Source organism: Struthio camelus, chromosome W (assembly GCF_040807025.1).
Source record: "Struthio camelus isolate bStrCam1 chromosome W, bStrCam1.hap1, whole genome shotgun sequence".
In the NCBI taxonomy this organism is placed as follows: domain Eukaryota; kingdom Metazoa; phylum Chordata; class Aves; order Struthioniformes; family Struthionidae; genus Struthio; species Struthio camelus.
The window spans coordinates 34,463,477-34,487,058 of NC_090981.1; the positions used below are offsets into that span (position 1 = coordinate 34,463,477).

General features: G+C 34.6%; 1 protein-coding gene across 18 annotated transcripts in view; it reads left to right on the top strand.

Moving 5' to 3' along the window:
• Positions 1-23,582, top strand: part of LOC138064345 (uncharacterized protein KIAA0825-like) — a 262,588-nt gene that overhangs the window by 192,354 nt on the left and 46,652 nt on the right. The window contains exon 22 of one of the 18 annotated variants that reach the window (XM_068926413.1): positions 692-833. The exons of the other annotated variants lie outside the window; for them this stretch is intronic. Coding sequence (XP_068782514.1) covers positions 692-710 — 19 coding nt within the window. The 3' untranslated portion in view covers positions 711-833. Of the gene's footprint in view, positions 1-691; positions 834-23,582 lie in introns of those variants that run through there. 18 annotated transcript variants of the gene reach the window in all.

Consider the following 23,582-nt stretch of genomic DNA (forward strand, 5'->3'; position numbering starts at 1 on the left):
TATTCTTTAGCACAACACTATGTGATTCATAAATTATCCTGACAACCTGACAGGCTTTTGTTTTCTCTTTAGTAAGTATTTTAGTGTGGTGACCTATGATCATTAGGCTGAATATTTCAGAGAGGAAAAGAATGAGAGTCTGTGAGAAATGCCGTTCTTTGATGTCTTTGATGAAGAGATGCTTCGTGGAGTCAGTGTGACACACAGCATGGGTGTAATCCTTGACTGCAGGCTGACTTTAAAACATCCTGCCAGCTGTGGTCAAGTCTGTATTTTTTTATGGCTGCTTTGGGGTTGGACTTTTTAATGATATGAAGACTATTGCAAGACTGCAGACCTTCTTATACTCTGATCTAGTAACCATAAGGCATGGCTTTAAAATATTATAGCTGTATTATTATTATGCATGCTGTGAACTGTACTAATGAGTGTATATGGACTGGGCAAAGATAATAGGTTTATAGCAGAATTCCTGTTGGAAATCTGGATAATAGAAACATAGAATTCCTTCTTATTGGCATGCACAGCGCTAAGAGTCTTTTTCAGCAAGTTGTATCAGATATATACCATGTCATCATCATGAGGCATTAGTATATGTGGCTCTAACCATTTGTGAGGTTTTAAGAAATTGTTCCTTTAGGAGTGCTGAGTGCCAGATATTTAATGAATTGCATTTTTTTTTTTGTTAAAGGAATGATCATGTGACATAGACACACTGGCTTAAGAAGGAAAAGACAGTGAAGAGTGGAATGTCTAATATCCCCAAAGATTTTTGACTGCATAGTCTGTTTTAAATGAAGTATGGCTCTGAAAAACTGTGACAATCACAAGCATTCATGGTTTGAGTCAGACTCTGCAAAGGCATGACTTTATCTAAAGATAATGTTAACTTATGAAATTGTGTCTCCTTTTATTTGTGTGATGGTTTTTGTTTCTTCAGATGAGCATGAATCACGTTTTCAAGCTTTTTTCTGTAGGTTTAAAATTTTACTTTTGAAAAAATGAAAATGAAGATTTTTCTTGATTCTGGTAGGATGAGCTATCTCAACACTTGATGTGTAATCATTAAAGCAGGTAATGCTATATCACCTCTTCTAGGTGATGGGTAAAGATCAAGTAGTTTCATCTGTTCCCTGTTTTCCTTTAGTGACGTCTCCTTTTGCAAATGGAAGTGGAAGAATGGACTTGCCTGCCATCTCTTCAGCTTCACTCTTTTAAAAAGCCATTTTGCCTAATTGAACTTTTGGTTCATAATGTTATCGCATATAACATTCTGCAGGCCTTATTATGATCCCCTCATTCAATGAGTGTGCAGCTTCCCTGGGAAAACGATAGAGGAGGTATGGGGTATGATGTGTTCATTCATGTTAAGCCGTTGACATAGCACCATTTCTTGATTTTATCTGATAGACTGGCTGAGTGTCTTTCTGCTGAAAAAATAGTATAGGGATATTTTAAATGAGGTACCTCAGGTACCAGAAACCATCTAACTTAAGCAGTCTGGAGCTCCCTGCAGGCTAATTTTCCTTGCTGAGGCAGAGTAAATTAGCCCACATGAAGCTTGTGCTGCTGAGAGTAGAGTGCTTCTGCTATACAAGTTAGTTCATCTAAAAATAGCTTTGGAATCTTTCTATTATATGCAGACGGTAGTGTGGGCATACGTTTACTGTCTAGCAGTGGTTTGGGAATCAGTGGAATTGGAATAGTTAAAAATCCAAAGATACTCTACCCGACAATAATTTTGAAAGCAGTTTAGATGGTCAGGTTAAAATGTAGCTGGATATAAACTTAAACTCCTTCTTAAAGCTAGTATATGTGAATTTATTAACTATAAAAGAAGTGTCCAATTAGCTCTAAATGTGTTGTTTAATATAGCCTTTGAAAATGACTATTAGCTTTCATATGCTGCTGTTTTGGTAGATATCTGTATCGTATTGCTTATATGCCTGAATTAGTAGTTTTATTTTCGTCTGAACTGTTTATGCCAGACTTATGTTTACTTAAAGGATGAGTGATAGCAAAAAACCTATATCTGCCATTTTAATATATCGATATATCAATTTTTATTAAAAAATGTGATTCATGAAATAAAAGATACACCAAATGTATATGTCATTTTTTAAGGCAGAAGTAAAAATACAATGTAGGTTATAAAAACTAAAATTTTTCGCAGTGATGGCATAAGGAATGTTATTGTTTTCCACTGCTGTGTGACAGCTTGCTAAAATCCATATTGGATTTCCAATCTTCCATTCTTTCAATTATTTTCTCATAAATATCTTTTGAGAACACCTAAAGGTCTGTAAATGTGTGAACTACTCTATATATTTTTAAATGTGGAGACTTTGCTTTGATATAATTATGGTATAATTGAAGCAAGGATAGTACAAATACCTCCCTCCATTCAAGGAGAGTGATTAGCGTAAGCAAGCATGGCTGAATGCAAATTTATTTTGTCTTTCTTGCTGGATATTTTGTTTCTAGAAGTGAAAGTATTTTGATGATGTAGAGTACTGACTTGAGTAACTTCTAATCTGAAAATGAAGACTTCTAAAACTATTTTAGAAAGATTTTGAGCCTCTCTAACTCTCTCCAGTGTGACGACTTGCTGTATTTCTGAGCTATAACAAGGAGATTTTTGTAAAATGTTCTTCATAGTAGAACTTGTTTTATATAAGAAACATACTTAAAAAGCTAATTTCTTTTCTCCTTTCTGCACTGCAATCCACAAAGTGTGATTAATAATAGATTTAAATTTGCTAAGTGCATTTACTCCTTTGTGCCATCATAAAGAGAATCTATTACTGTAAAATTGAGGCTTAGTTCCAAATTGCGCCATTATGAAGTTTTCTTCCAGCAATGTTTTGTCTCTAATACACTTCCCTCATTGTAATTCTATTGCAAACCTGATGTCTAGCATCAAGTCTCACAATAATTATTTTAAATTGCTACTAGGAACAGTAGTCCTGGTGGGATATATTACTACCATTCTAACAAGATGAATTTCAATGCACTGGTAACCATATTATAGTGTATTATGAAAGAAAGAAAATCTTTGAGTTGTAGGTAGGCAAGCGAACTTAGAATACTAAAAAATGATTTTTATCAACTTCTTAGCCCTTTATGTTGCATTTTTATATTATCAATTTAAATTAGTACTAATTATCTGTGAAAACATATTAGAATTATCATTGTATAGTGATTTTAAGTACTACTTAGCAGTGAGATAGGGTGGAGCTTTATAAGTGGAATTGTTTTGCTATAATATACTAGTGGGCTCAAAGCTTAAAAGTCATGTGAACTTGAGCTAAGGCTAAGTGGAAACTACTGAAGAGCACTGTAAACTCAGTGAGCGCGCTGAAGGAGCTCATTTCAAATGACAGTACTCCACCTCTGCCACCAAGTTCTGTGGTTCTGCTTCATAATGAGAAAACAATTTAGCTCCTAAATTCATCCTATTTAGCCTAGAAACTTTAAAGTAGATCTCTACAGTAAATGAGTGACTAGCTAATAAATACAGTAAAACACTTTTCACAGATTTATTATATTGTGGAGTTCTAGAATTAAGTGCTTATGCTGTAATTAAATAATAATATGTAATCTGTTCAAACAGATATTCTGTATCAGTCTGAAGTTAAAAACAGATAAATCTGTTTAATCTAAATATTTTAATCTAAATGAACTCAGATTCAGCACTACTCAGAAGAGGGCTAAAATTTCCAAGTTTTCCGATTTTATATTTAGGAAATTCAAAACTGAAAGTTGTTTGAGCAACATTGAAATAACTTCCCCGGGTAAACAAGAGAATGAAGTAAACTTATGCATCGCTCCTGTAAAAGGAGAAGAGCGCTTATCGTTAGTTCATATGTGTAAATTGTTAGTAACACTGAAAATAATCTATTTAAAAGAGGAAGAACGTTGAGAGCAATTTAAAAATGTGTGATGTGCAGCATAGCAGTCAACGAGGGAACGTGTACCGTGGCCTCATTTCCTCAACGTCCTTAGCAAGAGAAGACTAACTGCACACAGCGCATGGTGGAAAATCATCAATGCTTTATTACCTTTTGTTTTAAACTGAGTGAGTTTCATATGCTGAATATGGTGTTGGTAGTTGAACCCAAAGGAGGAGCATCTTGTCTATATATTTTCAGTTGGCTATTCAATCAGTTCAAAGGAGTCAAATGCATGTACGGTATTATCTTGGTGACTTCATCCATAGATACAGTTGTAAAAGTCACAACACACTTTCTCATTTTGGGGAAAAAAAGTCTCGGTAATGAAGAAATGATTAGAAACAGAAAGTGGCTTGAGACTAGTGGTATATTTTCTTCAAGTGCTCACAACCCTCTTCATAAGCCTGTTAAAATACCTTCCTTTCCCCCTCCCATTTCTGAATTCCAATCTTTTCTGTGAATTTAGGATGGAACCTATGATCCAGAAGTATAGGCTAAAGTTGTTTCTCTAAGGATGTGACAGGGAAAAAAAAGTGTTACCCTTGTAACTGCCAATTCATTTTGAAACCACTATTGATTTAAAATACTGGTGGAAAGAACTAGAGAGGATTTTTGATGCATTTTGCAGGGGACATTCTCATATTCCCTTGTACTTGTTTCCACAGTTACCTTAATTCCTTGAATTCTGCACTGTTAAGGGAGCGCATTTAAAAGTGTAACGCTTCTCTGTTGGCCGTTTTGTATTTGTGCTCCTATATGTATAAGCTCATAGTTAGCATGCCCAGGTTACTCCTACACTTCCAGAGAGTTACGAAAAGAGATTGTAACATAATTGTATATCTTGTAGCGCTCACAAATTAAATCTTAAAAGGCAAAAATGTGTGGTTCTCTCTAAAGCTAAACTCCTGTGTCAGCGGCCACGTTTTCACGTTTGGCCATTGCCAGCTGACTGGTATGATAAAGTCACTCTATACTTAGACTGTCATTTGCTAAATTTAATTAGAAGAGAGCTCAGGTCCCCAAAAGTGAACCCCGCTTATGCAGCACAAAGTAAAGCTAAGTACATGTCGAAGATGGATCAAGCCCGAAGTTCTTAGCACCTTGAAAAGCTGATGCCAGAAACTGTGAAATGAGTTATCAATAACTATGTCACTGCCATTGCTGTTGCCACATTAAAAATAAATCGTTAATTCTGCTTTTGGGTGTGGCCAGCTTGAAGCGATGGAAATAATTTTGTTTGCTTAGAAAAAGTACAAAGGGAGTGCAAATGAGTGCAATGAGTGCAAAGGTCATGCAACTCCCTCTGTATGCTTCAGTCCATTATAAAGGTACAACTTTTCAATGGATGTGAAAGTAGTTCTGTATTCATATCATTCTACTCTTTTTTGTCTGCTTGAATTCTTAGTAAAAGCATTAAAAATGGTTTATGGCAACAACTTATTATACATTATTATACATTATACACTTTCTAAAACTTCTTCAGCAGTGATGACTTTCACCAGCTTTGCTGCCATTCAAACAAGCAACCTACTAGTAAAATGCTTTATATCCCACTATCAGTCCTGTGAGCCATAAATCACATTAATCCAGCTATCATCCGTTAAGTGTATCTTTTCAATTGGAAGCCCTCACCCCAGTCTGTGAAGGCTGGAGTCTGGACTAGCACTATATTGCCTAGCACAGGTCTTTCAGTACTTCTTAGTGCTAAAGCATTAGCAATTACTTTTCAAACTTCTTCTCTAAAGTTTTTAAGACACCTTTTGACTAGTGATTACATTCAAGTCAAGTATTGTATAGAGTAATTTTTTTCTTAGATGAACAATATTTTAATGCTTGCAGAATAGTTCCAGACATGGTGCAAAAGACCTTTGGCTGGACTGAATATATGGTGTACCTGAGAGTTTGTTGTTCTGTGAAAGTCAGGTTATGAATCTCAAATATTTTCTGATAAATAAAAGGCTAGTATTAATGCTAAAAATGGTGTATTCCACAGCACATTTCTTTCTCCGGCAGAGGCTGTTGGAGAGAGAGAAACAGAATTTCATCCAAGGCCCTCTGAGTGTTAATGAAATAAAAATGAAGATGCACAGTGCTACTAAAAACACTCTTAAGTGCTAAATAAAAAATTCCGTCAGAGTGAGCCCATAAGTTTACCTCTTGGGATTGATCACATCCTTCGGCTTAAAATGTGAAGTGAGCCTTAATGAGGAGTTGAAATTAGCTTGGAAATTTTTAGTGATTCTTAGTTCTTTGAACTTAGGAAGAGATTAATTCGTTTGCTGGTTCAGGAAGTAAAGTAAGAATGTGTGCTGTTGAAATATTTTAATAGTACTTAACTTGCCAACATTAGATGGCAGGAGACATATTCTGTGTAATGCTAAGAAAATACTATGTGAATTTACTAATATGTGTTTCGGCTCCAGTTTTCAAGACTGTTGAATGGATTATTTTGTCCAGAGCTGGGTAAATCTGAATTCTGCAGAGCTGAAATGTTGGAAATTAGCTGCATGATGTATGAACCCAAATAATAGTGTTCCTGACGTAGGAAAAAGTGATGGAAATTAAGCATCTAGTTATGCACAGTGTGTCTGCACAATGTGCTGCATGCACCGCATGTGTTAGAATTTCTTCTCAGTTCTTTTTTTAATCTTTTATTCATAGCATTGCAGGTGATGAAAAATTTATGCCTTGAGTCTGGCATTGAAATTAAATGCAAAATGAAAACAGAAGCAGTTTATACTGACAGCTTAAATATCTTTATCTAGCATACGGTTGCACTATAAAAATCACTGGGTGACTTTTAAAATCTCCCACGTGCAAAAATGCAAACATTGCACAATAAAGGATAAAGTTAGGACTCTCTGTATGTTAACCAAAAAGTTTGCATTCATTATTATTCCTAACTAATTTTTCAGAATTATTTCAGAATAGAAGTGTGAATACAGATCCCTAAAGACATACATAGTCTAGCTAGTGACATTATGTGACTTATAGAAAACTATTGATTTTTGCATTATATTTTATGAAAAAGATTTCTCTACTAGCCATGTTTAAATAGAATAAAAGGCATACATCCTGTGCTTAAATATTGCTAGAGTAAAACACTAATTATTCGGGTGAATCAGTTCCTGAAATGTCACAGTCATAGTGCATGTGTTACGTAATAAAAGCATGATTGCCAGGAAACATATGTATATTTTTAAAGCAATAATCCATACTGCATCAGGCTTAGTAAAATACAAAGCCGTTTTTAAAAAGCAATTTTTAGTGTAACAACTCCAGCCATTAATGACTATCTTTAAAATGCTGTTCTATTTTGAGGTGTTCAGTCCTTTTTTGTGATGTATAACTGGCAAGGTTTTTTTAATGTTTTTTGTGGCCTTTGCTATTTATGTAATGCTAGGTTATAAATTAATAATTAAAATTAATAACAAGAAAATAATTGCTATGAACTTTTGTGAATAGTGCATTATTGTGCCCCGTGAGATTGATGTACTAACACTAAGAAAAGTAAGTGAAGAGTTATTTAACATTTTAATAACTAGAATGTGAAACGTATTTGCAGTCAAGTAGAGTACTAACAGTAAACTACCAATTGCGTTTTCACATGTAGGAGTTTCACAGTACGTACCAGTTTTACATCCAGTTTCTGATTTGTGGCTTTTTACAATGCCTTATATAAATGTTAGTGTGTATAATTAGGCAGATAATTTTATACAATATTAATTGTGCTAAGAGTGTACTGAAAGTGTGTTTAATTCAGTAATTCATTTGCATTTTAATGATTGTAACAGCATAAGGTTAGAGAGTAAAATTGAAACATCTCGATGACTGTTATTGCAGTGTGAAAAGAGTTGAAGCTCTTAATGCTTTTAAATATCTTTAATATATTATTAGAAAAATTCGAATTTAAAACATAGGAGAACACACATTAAATGAGATACCCAAATCAGTTGCAATATATCTTTAAGTCCATTGCATAATGAAGGATTTTTAAAACATTGTGGATTTTGATGTGTGTGGCATTTGGTTACTGATTTTAATATGTTCAAGCCTTCAGCTCTTGAGCAGATTATTTTGGTAGTGATGGTAAGCTGAATATATCAAATGCACTTAAGGAAAGACATTGAGATACCTTTCAGTGGAAGCAACAAATTTGAGGAACAAGTATTTGTTTTCTAATCAGATCTTAAGACATAAGATATAGTCTAGGGTGTTTGTCATACTACAGGAATTAATGTGCTAGCTCTCACATACATGGGGAATAACATATTCTGTTGATCTGTATCAATAGTTTTTAAGTTAGCTATGAAACATTTCTCTTATTTCCTTTATCATATCCAGATTTAATATCAGCATGAATAAATCTAAATTGTTTGCTTCTTCCTTCCTAATTCCTGAAGCAATGTAAAAGCCTAGAGAGGTTTGAAGTGACAGGATTACAAGCAGTCTTTTGCATACATGGCCTTTAGGGATGAGCGGCTACCTTGCATCTAATAAACAAGAAAGTGAATTCGTTGAATAATGAATTAAGTGGCATAAGTTGTGATAACAAGGAGCAAATGTAACTTCAGACGAATGGTATTTGCTTTGTGTGGGGTTATCTGAGAGGGCTGATGCTTCGCCAAGGGATATCGAAAAAAGGCTCATTATATTAAGATGTTCTTTCACAGAACACAGCCTAAAATGATCTTGCGATTTTTTCGTTTGCTGAGCTCCTTTGTGTGCTTCTATCAAGCCAACGATCTCCACCAGGGGGATAACTGGGATTCTTTTAGGCCGTTGAGTTTAGTTTATAATGAAAATTCCTAGTGAGTTTTAGATGGGTCACTCAACAATTAAATAAAGATGTCTAATTGGTTGATCCATATTAGGGTCAGCAGCTGGTTACAGAATAAAAGCTCGCAGTGCCCCACTTGCACAGTTCTGAACCAAATTAAATTATTAATCTACTCTTTGCTTCAACGTAGCTTCACAGGGATCCCTAACCTGCCATACCAAATAAAGCAGAACTACTCCTTTACATTTTCATTATGATGAATTATATTTTAAATTGCAAATACACTCCCATTTAGCTTGCACAGCGTATCACATTCAATATTTTGAATTTACTCAGACAGTTAGGATTTATGTTTATTTTGTTAATTCTAGTTATTAAATGGGCCTGTGAAGTCATGGGTAGAGAGTTAGTATAAATAAAGTATTGAAACTGTCAGAATATAAAAGTCTGAAAGAATGGAAAGGAAAATGTTTTAAATTGTTTTTTTCTTCTAAAGTTATTTTTAAGTTGAGAAAGATCTTGCATATTTAATGGGCTGTAAGTTAATTCACAATTAAACACAATTGTCTTTGCACTGATTGTGAGGAAACAGGTCTCTTGCCTTTTCTGCCATTATATGTTTGTTTTAATTTTGTATTATCTAATTAATAAATGCTAATGTGCATAATGTATTAGAATACACTTACAGAAAATTATTACAATAGGAAGAGAACTGTATATTCTCTAATAAAACTTCCATTTTTTTAACAATTACACTCCATAATTCTTAAAGAGAAACAGCTGAGATGAATCAGACTCTGCATTATTGTTCATTCTAGTTCAGTGAGGAAGATTATAACTTGAATTACACTTTGTGAAATAATGGTAGGAAATATCCCACTATGTCCTTTTTCATTGTATTTTAATTAAGTTTTTAAAAGATACCTAGTGTCAGTATCCAACTGATTAAGTAGGCTCAGTGCTAGATCCTGTTACTTTTAAAAATATACATACCAATACATACTGTCTTTAGGAAGAAGACATTGATCATGTTTTAAATTTCAGTGGAATGAGGTTTCAAGCTTCAATATAACATTAAATAGAACATATTGCATGTTGAGAAAGGGAGTTAGCAAAGAAGTAAATAAAAGGATCGTTCATTAACTTTTAACTTACAATTTGGTCAGTTATTTTAACAGTTCTGTATGGGGGCTTATGTTGATGTGCTGTTAGCAGGCCTGGTCCAGTTCCAGCAATGTTATCATAAGAGTGGCGTTAGTCCTATTGTGCCTATGTGTGAGTTATGCACCATGGCAGTTGTCACAAAAACAACGTAGTATTGCAGTTTACAATTAAACAGGAATTAATAGCCATTTCTTGTCTATGGTAATGTCTCTACAAACATAGAGCATCCTTTGATTACAAAATGCTGTGGCTGATATTTTCAGATAAACCTCCTATTTAGCTTGTGGATGACACGTTTAAAATTTACTTGATGTTGCTTAGCTTGACTTTGGTTTTGCTGTGTTCTTAAGGGTGTATTTCTTTTTGTTTTGCCTTTCTCAAGTTAGTCAAGTCCAGGAAAGAATCAGGACACCAAAGGCATCAACCAAGTTAAATGAATGGGAGATATTGTGTCAGATGAAATGCAAAATAAAGGGGGAGAAAAATGTGAAGCATTCATATACTTCCTTCAATTCTTACTTTATTGGCAATATTGATTTAGAAGAATGAAAATTTCTGTTAATATAAGGTTGCTATCAAAAAAAGATTAGGGTGTGAAAAAAGAATAGGATAGAGAGTAATACAGAAATACCATCCCAGAAGTCCTGTCTCATTTGGAACAGTATGTGCCATGGTGGATATGGCAGCATGGAAAGAGCTCAGAGAAGGGTGATGCGAGGTTAGAAGGTTTGTGTTGTACCTGAAAACAATATGTAATCAAAGGCATGAAATATATGTAAACTACTAACATATACAGAATATGCTCAGCGCTTCTATTTTCACCATTAAAAAGAAAAAAAAAAACACAAGGGAAATGGAAAGATGGATGATTTAAAATACATTTTCGTACCACATTTAATTAGCCTGAAGATCATAATAATTTTAGTAAGCAAGGTAGATCTTGGAAGGATACAAAGCTTCTTACTTCAGAGGCATGCATTTTAATAGGTAGGGATAGGCACATACTGGATGGATAAAAAGCAGCTTTGTGCCATTCTCTAATTAGTTGGGACTAGATGAAGTATTTCATGGAAGGGATTGACACATCACCCTCCATTTGGTTTTATGTGCCTTTCATTTAGCTTTCCTTTTTCAATTGTTTCTGAAGAAATATTTACAAAAGAATCTCCTCTTTCCTATCTCTTCTAAGACACATTGCAGGCACAGACTGGAGCTTTGCACTCTGCGTGTCTTCCCTGGTGATTATCCTGATGGTCCAGTGCCATCTCCATATCCCTTGATACCTGTTTTATGCTTCTCTCCAAAATTGTAAACCATAATTCCTTCAATTTAGTCAAATTATTGTATATATTTCTTACATATAATTTTACTAATTTACCTTTTTAATCCCAAAGTAGCATTCCTATAGGAGTATTTTTACATACCATGTAAGCTATTTTTAAACTATTTTAATTAGTTACTGATAGCACATTGTCCCAGCAGCACACAGATTAGGATTGCTGTCCTAGTTGAGATTCTCCTGAAGGTTTTGTATTTCTTACTAAATTCCAGCATGGTATAACTATGCTTTTGTTGATATTTATACTATCTGCTTTAAATCTAGCTCTCATATGACTAAGTGATCGTTAATCATACCTTTTGATTTCAGCGTAAACCTAACCTAAGTTGGATAAAGAAAAAGGAGATTTTGCTGCTGTTTGCTTGCTTTTCCTTTTTAAGGACAAGTTAAGATAAAGAAAAAAATGATCAAAGCTAGATATCAAATAATCAATTATCTGAAGTATATTTTTTAAATTAAAGTTTATGTATAAAGCTATGAATGTAGTATTACTAAACTCAGTCTGACTGCTTGTTTGTAACATATGAGCATGAGAAAAAAGTAGTTTGAACAGAGTAAAAGATTTTCTGAGCTTTTGATGTGCCAGCTTACTGAGAATAATTATGTGGTGGCAGTGGCAAGAAAACAATGCACTGCTGTAAGACTTCAGTGATGCATTCTGAATTTTCTATTTTTCGTATTATTTTATGGAAACTTGGAGAAATTTAATAGTCCACTGTTTTCTGTTATGAGTACCATAATATATAAAACCTGTCATTTACCTGTATGGATCTGGAAGAACCTTAAAGTCTATAATGTTTGCATAGATTGTTTTTTATTTTCATTAAAATATCATTTTAAGGTATGAGATCTTAGATTACTGTAAAACAAAAATGAGGAGAAGAGTCAAGTCAGAATCAGTTTCCAGAGTGTAGATTTATCAAAATCAGGGTACTGAGAAATACGATTCATGTCTGTCCTCACACATCAAAATTCTACAAAACTTACCCTTTCTGATCTGTGGTAGTCTAGATTTAGACATTTAATTTTTTATGAAAACTAAGAAATAAAACTATTTTTCCCCAAAAATAGAAGATTTAGAAGAATTTCTAAAATTAGAAAATTAGAAAAATTTCAAGAACAATTCAGTGTAGACCTCCTCTCTTTGAGCTGATCTTTGGATGGCTCCTATTCCATTTTGACTTAAGTGCAAATATTTCTTTTGGGTCATTTTAGCAATGTTACATTTCAGTCTCCTATTTGACTAACCCAAAGATTCATGTTCAGCAAAAAAAATCTGCCCCATTTAGGAAAACGGAAGATAAGAGGCCTTTCTAAGGTGTGGGAGCAGCTCAAATAAGCTTAGATTGTTGTTAAACTGACCTAAAACGAAACATTTGTTTTTAATCAACATAATGGAAAGAAATGAGATTTTTTCCATTTTCACTTCAAAAGCCAGAAATTTCAATGAAGAAATAATTTTCCTGAGAAGGGCTTAACTTTTACTTAAACAATGTTTTCCATTAAAATATGTTTTCAGTAGAAACTATGAAGTTCCATGTCAGCTGTTCTCATTAATGATGATTGTTATCAGCGTTTTTCATTTTGATCAACGAATGTAATTTTCAACTTGCTGTTCATTTCAGTGATATTTTTCTAAGTAGCTCTTTGTGACATTCTGAGACAAATTTGGAATGTTTCCATAAAGTTAAATGTAACAGTGTTATCAAAAGTAGACAGATCTTGTACTACTGAATACCCGTAGGTGTGTTCTGAAAGCAAGTTATTCATAAAGATGATGTTATCTCAGACACTTCATTCTCAAAAAGTTGGTGCTAATTAGATAGACTGGTATTTGTTTCCACTCTTGGCCAAGAAAACAGCTCAAAATAAAACATTTAAAGTCAAAAGCCTGAGTAGGGGAATGTAGACCTTCAGAATGAATTTGACTTAAGATGTGGTTCCAGAGCCCTGTGACTCTGACTCAGTGTAATCCCCAGTATTAATAGTGGTGTGGGCTCCTAATGAAAAGAATCCAAAAGTTCCATTATGAAGCAGGGAATTTTAAAAATATTTTTTAAATAGACTCTTTTTCTGAATTGAAAGAGAAATTTTGCTTACCAATATTTGCACAAAGAGTATTTTGACTTGGGATAAAACTAGTGATTCAGTTTGATTTTTTAAAAGTAATTTTCAGTGTGTGTGTATCAGTGTTACTGCAATTATGAATGTGAGTTTTTTAGCCACGGCCTTGGTTTTATCCTTTATAACATGCCAAAGGTCTGAGAAAAGTTCTTTAGACCTTTCTCAGGATTTTCTTTCTATATAAACTCTGAAGAGTGAAAGAGAAGTATTTTTATGATGAAAAGGGGCATAAGCCCTGATCTCTGAAGGAGGTGCCTTCAATGTCCTCTCTTTATGAATAATTCAGAAAGGGACTCACCTCTCTGAAGGTCTGGCAGAAATGCATTGATTGAATTATGATAAAGCACCATTCACGTGCACCATTTCATGACATGCTTTTTCCATTTGCTTAATCTTGGTGATAATTTTTTTTTTAATGTGTAGGATTAACTCGAGAATAACACATTATACCACTACAAAACACAGAAAAAAAAACCAAACAAACATTATCTGACCTGATCTGACCTATTTGATTCCCCAAATATTTTCAAAATCCGACCAGATGATATACTAACTCTGCTCAGCCTAAAACTTTAAGCAAGATAGATTCTACAATATTGAAACAAGCAGATTATTAACAAGGACCGGTTATTTTGGGCAACAACACTCTCCTAGTCTGGTAGGTTTGTAATAGCAATGGTAATAATAGTAAAATGGTAAGCAGTAGTATAATGCCTATACACTGTGATATTTTTCAGTTTTGGAACTATCAGGATTTTAGAATTTTTTTAATACTAACACCACTACTTTATGCATAATTAATTTAATTCTCTGGGGAACCTAGATCTTAACTAAAAATTAAAGCTATAGAAAGATAACATAATTTGTCAGAATTGAATTTTGCTTAGTGTTTTAAAAAGGGATAATAAAAGTTTCTGTCTAGGTATTTTGAAAGTGTTCATTAGCAACATCCCAGACTTTTTAGTTCTGCACGTATCTTTGAGAATACCTCAGTTTTCTATTTTGTTTCATCTTTCAGGCTTGGAATATTCATCTGAAATCTTATGATAAACAGCACTAATGCCCATCTTGATTTTCGTACAAGCTTACTAAAAATGTCAAAATATGAATTTGCAATATCTGAATGGACGGTTGATGATGTCAGGTTTGGACTCTACTTGATAGCATGCTTGTTAGCTGTTTTAAATTCTGGGTAGTTCTTTTTAATTGTGACATTGCAATGAAGCGTGGTTTTAACTTACCTTACATTTTCACAGTCCTTGTAAGAAACCATTGAGTTAAATCTGCTTTATTAGATGTCAGAATACTCTGATGTTTGCCGTCAACCACTCTGACATATATTTACTTCTTACATGGTTTCATTATGGAGTTGAGACTCAGTCAGATCACTGCCTTCTGCAACGGTGTTCTGTCTGCTCGTGCCCAACCTGGACTCCACGTGCAGGCAATTGGCAGGCATGAACCACACTGAGGTGGCCTTGTCACCCAGAAGTCTCTGTTGCTGAAGGAGCCTTGCTGTTCTGCCTTGCCGCTTCAGATATTGCTTCATTTTAGTTCAACTCATTTTTCTGAATTGCAGAACAAAAACTAAACAGATGTAGCCATTTCCTTTCTTGATATACACATCTAGATAGATAACATTTCATGAGCAGCATTCTCTGGTATGACCAGGCATTAAACACGTCAGATATGTGCCTTTCTATGGGCAAAAAGAAAGTGAGACTGGAATTGAAGGATGTTTACCATAGGAAACCATCTTAGGAAGTAATAAAAGTAATATGGACTGGTACAATTCCACCTATAAAGAAAGTTAAATCTTAGCTGCTGTTAGGGTAGATTGATAATGCTAGCGTTATTATCTCCCAATTTCTTCATAAGACAGAAGATAACAAAACATTTATTTTCTTTTTCTTGGAAATCCAGTGGAAATTCAATGAAAAAGTAGGTACATTTCAAGGATTCAAATAGGTCTAGTATTCATAATTAATAACCATTTAAGCAAACAAGCAAATACACTGTTTCTCAGAATCAAGACAGAAACTTATCAAAATCAGCATTAATTCTCTGACATATACAAAGTGGAGAAGCAGTCTTTCATTTTCTTTCCTTTGAAATGATTGATTTCTGTCACTAGTTTTTAAAACCTTTGACATGAGGCAACCCATTTCTTCTGTCTAAATTATTTTGTATCTTTTATAATAATAGTAGTTGCTCTCACCAATAGTAGGGAAAAATTAGTCCTTAATTTGCTAAAGAGAACAGTTCTGTCAAGAAATAGTCATGGGTAGGTTTATATTATGTTCCCTGGTTGGAACTGGTAAGATCTTTCTGAAAAATTTCTGAGATCTCTCTACGCTGTTTCACATAGAACTGATCAAGAGTTACATTAGACATGAACTTGACACTAATTTCACAAAAAATTCACTGATCACAATGAGCGTATCTCTGAAAAAAAGAACAAGAAATATTAGAATATATATATTCTTTATCAATCCTGACAGTACAGTCTTAGAGTTATTAAAAGTCAAAGAAATGAGCAGATGTCTAGTGATGCTGAATTATACAGTCTGAATAACTTTTATAACTAGCAGATCCACTGCAATTTCTTCTTGACTGTTAAATGTCTGTCAGTAAATCCTGATGCTTAATATCAAGTGGTTAACAGAGCCAGCTGTGTACTGTTCATGCTTAAGAGAAATGAAAAAATTAAGATTAACATATGCCAGGTAAATTTCTCTGCTTCACTGAAATTTTATGAAGTATAATGAGTTTCACTGTGTTTTTAAAAATGCAGAGACATCAGCAGTGGGCCAAGCAATGTTGGGGCAATGATTGCAAAACTCCCATGCTAATTTCTCTCTCTTTTCTGCAATTAGGTGCAGACTTAATAAAAGAAAGAACGGAAATTTTTATATTAACTTTGTAATACTCTTGACCATGTTTTGACTTATAAGGAATTGTAATAATTGATGTAGGAATGTATGGACAGTCTGTCAAACTATTTAACAGAAAGTATAAGTTTTGTCCAGGATTTTATCAATAATCTGCTTTCTCAATGTTATTTTCTAGCTCCTAGGAAAGGTTTGCAACTTTTTTCCCTACATTTTAAAGTCCACAGTGTGATACCTAAATATATATGTTTCTATGTAGAAATTGAAATAGTTTAGTAGATAAGTTTCCAAAATAAGTGTGAAATATATAAAATATAAAAGCTTTTACTGCACTAAGCAACAGAAAAATTTGGCTTACACTAAGCTCTTGGTGTCTGATGCCATGATTGCAAGGCTCCAGGCATGAGTGATGATTAGCTAAAAGAGTTTAGAAGAGTCGTTTCTGATAGTATTATTGCAAGGAGGAAAAAAAATCAAAAAAGCAAACAAAGCAGAAACCTCTGATAGGAATCCAAGACATGACTCAATTTGTGCCAAACGTATCTGTTCCAAATTGGGAGCCAAATTACTGATTTTTAGTCTTAAGAATACAAATGAAATCACTTGCATATATGTTTTTGCAACAGTAGTAGATGGACAAGGAGAGTTTGCCAAGCAAGATTTCAAAGTTTAATGTTAGGGACTTAACAGAACTTGGGTCGATTCTGCAATCCAGCTGCTCAAAACTTTACTATCTCATCAACTGACATATAAAATGGATCAAACTAACGTATGTAACTGCACAGAGAAGTTCATATATTCACCAAGTAATTCTCTTCTAATTTATAAAAATAAAAGAAATTGTGCGTATATTTATACTTAAGAACCAGCTTATAGACAAAGCATTGGATCGTGAAGGCATATGAGCAATAAATACAAAATTGCAGTGCCTTTTGTCGCTATTGCTAATGCATTAGTAGGCAAAGTAGGCAGATTAATTTACTTACGGTAAGCTAAGTGCATTCTTGGCTCGTAAAAGAGAATCATTTGCTCACTTAAGCCAGATATCCGACTTTTGACGGCAAATGTCATTGCCTGGATTTCCCTTTGACAGTTTGGCAACCCTGCACCCCTGTTATAGTATCCACTTATTTGTCTTGTTTTCAGCCAGATTAATCCATTCTGTTTTGACAAGAAGACTGATGGGTAATTGATAACTGTGATAGACACAAACAGAAGAGTTGGATGCTGAATAATTCAGCACTTTTCAGTATCAATAAGAGAACAGGTTGAAGAATTTGTGTCTCTATTTACACTTAAACTAAACTAAGTCAGCCCAGACATTTATGCTGCCAGTCTATCAGAAAACCAAACAGTGTACATTCGGTTTCCACCCGACAAAATGTTTTATAAGCTTGTAACAATATGTGTGAAGCTGCCAGAATAATAAATAGGTACAGCAGCCCATGCATGCTAATGTTATGTTGTAAGCAGTTTTGTTGACAAGTGCTAATACTTCTTTCATACTATCATCAAAAGCAGCTAATACAACAGCCATTATTTGCTGGCTTTCCAAGCAAGACATGATGGATTGTGACCTTAATATGGGTTAGCCGAGTTTTGAAAGTTAAACAACTTGCAATAAATCATAGAATTATTACAATGCAGTTTAATTGGTTAAGGACTGTTTATTTCCTAAACAGGGTGAAAAATTTCTGTTTCGGCACTTTTAATTTGCAAAGTGCATTTTCATTATGAATGGCAGTTTAATATTCTGCTCTTTTGTCATGCAAAATATGCAACACACAGGCAATCTATTAATTGGACAAAAATGCATTGCAAGCGTAAATTATCCTTTATATCATCACTTGTGAGCTTTTACCTCTATTAAATGTGTTAAATGGAACATAGTTAAAGGTTCTGCAACTTGCAGGTTAGTTCTAAAATTTAAGTCGAGCTTCAGGATGATTTTAATGACTTTTATTTTTAGCAAAGTAAAGTAATTAAGTGATTGTAAATATAAAAGACAATTTAAGCAATTATATTATCCTTAAGAAATAGGTACATCCCTTCTATTGATTAAAAAGTCACAGAAAATGTAACAGTTGTCTATATTATCATGTTCCTTTTGTAAAAGTAGCTTTTTTCTGCCTCCTTTGTTTTCTTTCTCCAAACCAAATGCCAAATATTGTAAAATTCATTTATACAAAGTAATTCAGTAAGAAAGTGAGATTACAGTAGCTCTTTAGTTTTAATTTTTGCAACATTTGGAACTCAGTCTCGCACATAATTAGTCATTTTGTTATAAAATGTATATTCAAATAGCATACCTTTACAAACTTGAGAACCTTATTCTAATATTGCTGAAACACTGAGAATGGCATGCTGTTTTAAAAGTCACTCAGAATACTGCTTGTTGATGCTTTAATTTTGTTTAAATATAAAATTACAATTACAGCAGAAACTGCATATCCACCTCAGCAGTACACGTTATTTTAAGAGAAAAGATAAGGGGATGAATTGACTATACATTTTAACAGGAAAGTTAAGAAGGTGCCTAGCACATGAATTCAGTAAAATATGCAGCACCTCTAGAATTATCTATTATCTGAAATTGTCTATTTTCAGTAAACAGTAGTTAAACATATTTCATGCCATGAAAAAAGCAAAACAATTTTAGTTACTGCACTCTACTGAATACAGCTTTCTTGGATAAACATATTGTTAGCCTGAAAATTTAAACTGGAGAGTACATTACTTATTCTTCATATGTTTTGCAGACTGCTAAGGATTTTTAGTTGTGTAGTAACTTCCTTTTAAGGGAGCAAGCCCAATTATCTCAGAACATAGTCCTAACCTTTGATAAATGATTTGATAAATGATTCCCTCATCTCCCAAAACCACCACATGGAATCAGGATCCAGAATATGGCTTAATTAAAATAGTGCTTGGGAATGTTAGCATAGAAAAGTGTGCCTTTTGGCACAGTATTTACTGAGGCAAGAATGAGCTAAATAAAAGGTTCATGGAAAAATAAGTAATACAAACAATATATATAATATAATCCACCAATAATAGCTGATGCAGTTTGAGTGGTCATAGGATCATAGGATAATTCTGGTTGGAAGGGACCTCTGGAGATCAATTATGAGAACAGACTAGGTTGCTCAGGGCTTCATCTAGTCCATTGTTGAAAAACTCGAAGGATGGAAACTGCACAACCTCTCTGCTTCTAATGATCACAGTGTAGCATTACCTGTTGCCAGGAAAACTGAAGGGCATCTTGGTTTTGTGCGTATGGAGCTTCTGAATTCCTTCTAAACCTGAATTGTCTTTGGGGTTGATTAACTATATCTGTTTATCTAAAAGACCATTTGATACAATGACCAGAATTTTTGTTTCATCCAAACTGGTCATGTATCATGCACGGAAAATACAATGCAGTAATAGAAGATGCAATGCAGTAATACGAAGATTTCAAATAATACTGAAAGTTGTAGTCCATCAATTTAGATCAATAGTCACTGAAAATATGGTACTCCAGAATTTTTGTACAGCTTTCATTGACTCCTTTTGGTTTTTCAGAGCCGTGTAAAACTTTGCCATAGGATCATTACTCAAGAAGGTTGCAGAGATATCAGAGACCACCGTGCATCCACCCACATGGAACTAAGCTCATATTCTCATTCATCTATTTTTTTCACTTTAAATACAGCAGTTTAACTATATCAAAGGGATGTGTACCCTTTCCAGTTTGCTGTACTAATGAAATCACTTGTTAATTATTGGATCCATGAGGTGAATGCTTGCATTATTATTGACCATTTTGTATTATGAGCAAATAGTCCATGGTGCAACACTCCATCCTTAACAATGTTTTCTGTGATCTTTTCTATGGTATATTACAAGATGCTTACTAAAACCTACAGATGTTCTGGGAATAGGTGTCAAACTCACTTTTTTTGCTGGCATTCTTTTAGTTTGATGATGCCTTTTCCATATTGCTGCTAGTCAGCACGAAGAACTCATTGATCTATGCAGCAGTCATGGGTAAGCCCTAGGAGGCACGCAGGCAAATGGGTTTGGCTTTCAGCTTCCATTACCTTTAATGTTTCCATAACATGGCTAATAGAGAGGGAGGAGCAGTATTTATTCGATGGACCACTGTTTCTAGGCTTGTTCAGATAGCAGTGACTGGTAGAACAAGTGATTATTCTGGACTATAGGGATTAGCAGTGCCAAGGGACTGTTAGGTGGCTGAAGACCATTTTGCAGAAGTGAGTAAAGTAATTTCCCAGGAGCAGCTGTGTCAGAATGTCAGTGTGAGATTTCCTCGTGGTTATCAATACTATCTGGAAACTCACTGTCCCTGATTGCTAGCAGTCAATGGCTAATTGATTTGATAGATTTAAATATTAATCATCTTGTGAAGATATTTGTTATGGTTTGCAGAGAGTGGTGCTATTCACTGTCACAAAATTTGGACATGGTTTCTCAGATTGTCCTGGCAAACTATAAAATGGGGGTAGTTTGATCAGGACAGTAATTTTATGTCCGGTATAGCAAATTAATATTAAAATATACTGAAATGAGTTCCTAGAAGACATGCAGTATATTTATATTTATAAAATATATGTTTTCTTATATATTTGTATTTGCCTGGATCAGAATCGACTGTTTTAATCCCTGACCTGTCTTATATATTTAAACTGTTAGAGGTTCAGTTGTAAGCCTGAATTGTCTTCGAAACACTGCTCTCTTGTAGTGAACAGCCTCTAAGGACAGAGTATATCTTGTTGTATTGTGAAAGGAACAAGTCAATGGCTAATCTGTTTCCAGTATCCCTGCCTGTTCTTAGGTCATTATGGGACCCTAATATGTTGTGAATTTTTTACTTCACCACCAGACTCATTTACCCTTGGACAATACCCAGTTCTCAATTTCATCAGTATTCATTTGCCTCTTCCCAAGTTGTCAAAGGACTACTCAAGCACTTAAAAAAAAATCTCTGGAGAGATATTTTCAGGTAGCTGAAAATTAGCAATAGCATGTCTACTTGTGACTATGAAAGAAACTATGGGAATTAATGATTATCTGGTAGCAAAGAAAGGGTGGTTAAGATGTTCTTTGATTTGTCTCCCTGGCTGCTATTGGCTATAGACCCTATAAATTAGTACTTTTAAAAATTAGATGCAGTGCAGAAAGCAGGGCTGAAAGTACACTTGTGAAATTTATTTACTGTGGATATCGCTAATCACATACAATGATTTGTTGCAGGCCTGAAGGTGCGGTTCTGTAGACATTTCTTTCACAAACAGTGCCAGCTGAAGGAGCCCTCGCCACTGCCTTCCTTCCTAAATCTGTGCTTCTCACTCTTGTGCTGGTACAACCGATGCCAGTGGTGTGACAGACTTCATCAGGAAACTGCCCTGCATTAATAATCGCCCTAAAAAAAAAAAAAGACAAAACATCCAAACAAACAGGAAACCAAAGCATAAATACTGATTGAACCACATAAAAATCACAGGATTTTTCTTTATCAGTGATAAACTTCATACTCCTATCAGTGAGAGACATGATAATTCAGCAAATATCCTTAAATAGACAGATTCCCCATGAAAGGATGTGAGTGAATCTCCTCCATAAGCTTCTCTGTCCTTGATTCTTGATTGTTTGATTTGGGAAACTGAATGTAGTGCCTTTATCAGCTCAGTGAATTTTTAGCTGTTTGCAGCCTTTGTCGGGGTAGAAAGGAACCAACAGGTATACTTCCTCTGCTTTTTCTTACTTGGCTGCTGTATGTTCCTCAGGGATTTTTTGAGGGCTTTTCTTCATTTCACATTGGGAGCTGAATCTAATTTTGAGTGAAACCCTTCTGATCTCATGATTATCTATCAAAGAAGCCAAAGGTTCCTACTGAGCCAAGAGTTTGAGCAAAATCCAAGTCAAGAATGTGGAAACTGGAGAAGCCAAAGGGTGTATCAAGCAGAAAGGTACAAAACTTTATCAGAGGCCAGTGTAAGGTAAATAACTCTAGGACATACAGACTATAGGAGAAGACTGCAGGTCTGAAGATCAAGCAAGTCTATCAGGAGTAAGAACTTTGGGAATAAGGGCAAAGGAGGCAATGTTATACAGAAATGCTCTTTCACCGTGGTACCATGTTAGATAGCAGAGAACTACCAGCTTTTGTATACCTGGGGTTTCTTTAGCCACTAGTCAAGATCACTGGCTAGTCCCCAGCAATATTGATGATAGCCAGATGTTGGGTTGCAGAGCTTGCTTTCCCAGACAGAATCTAATAAGGGCTAACAGCAATAGTACAGGAAGGCCTTGTCTTGGAGCCTTGTCCTTGGGAACGTCTGGTGTCATTTGTTTTGATTCATCAGTGACAGAGGCCTTTTTCTTCACTTGCTTCTCATAATATGTGATTCTGCTAATGAACGTGCGGTTTTCTAAAAGGATTGGTCAAGTCCAGAAGCTTTGAAGGGGTCCAACCAGCCAGAGCACTTCAGGTCTATAGGGGACACAGATACAAAGACAGTCTAAATATGAGGCAAAGATGTATGGCATAGTAAGGGAAGACTTTCAGATGACAAATACAGAAGAATGGGGCATGAATTTAAGTGAGCAAATTCTCTGCAAAGTGAGGTATTACCTGTTCTGTAGTAGTTGGTCTGTCGTAACAAAAGAAGCCTGACAACTCAATTTAAAACATGCTGCTTATTTAAGGTATCTTGAGGGAAAGTTGCGTATAGCTACTAAGAATCTTACACTGGAAAAAGCCAAAGACAACTATCTTCTGGGCTGGGGGAAAACTATGATGCACTGCAACTCACAGAAAGGGGTAGCAGATAATTAAATACAAAGTGTATTAGATTTTTATAATGATTTAGGGCCAGACTTGAAGGCAGGCACATGCATTGTTTGTGTGTGCATAATTATGGAGGCATATTTCCAAGATAGGATATAGGAATTACAAGCCCTGGCTTTTATCTGTGCTTCCGAATTGTGAGGAAAACGTTATACTATTACTACCATGGTAATTTCTGAAAGACCATTGTATCTTTTGCTGTTGCTATTTTTGTGTAGGTTCTGATATGGATCAAGGAATATTTCTCAGGTCCTTATAATGTTGAATTGAAAGGCATCTGTTCTACACAGTTGTGTTGCAGTGTGGCTAGTTTCTCAAGATGAAATGAATTGTATTTCTACCAGGAAAAAGTATAAAAAGCTTTGTTTGCTGAAGAAATGCTGAGTTCTGTTTTGCAACATGTTCTTATATGGCTTGGTAGTATTTCTGTACTTAGGTACATGTAGCAACATACAAAAAAAAAACAGGGATAGAGTTT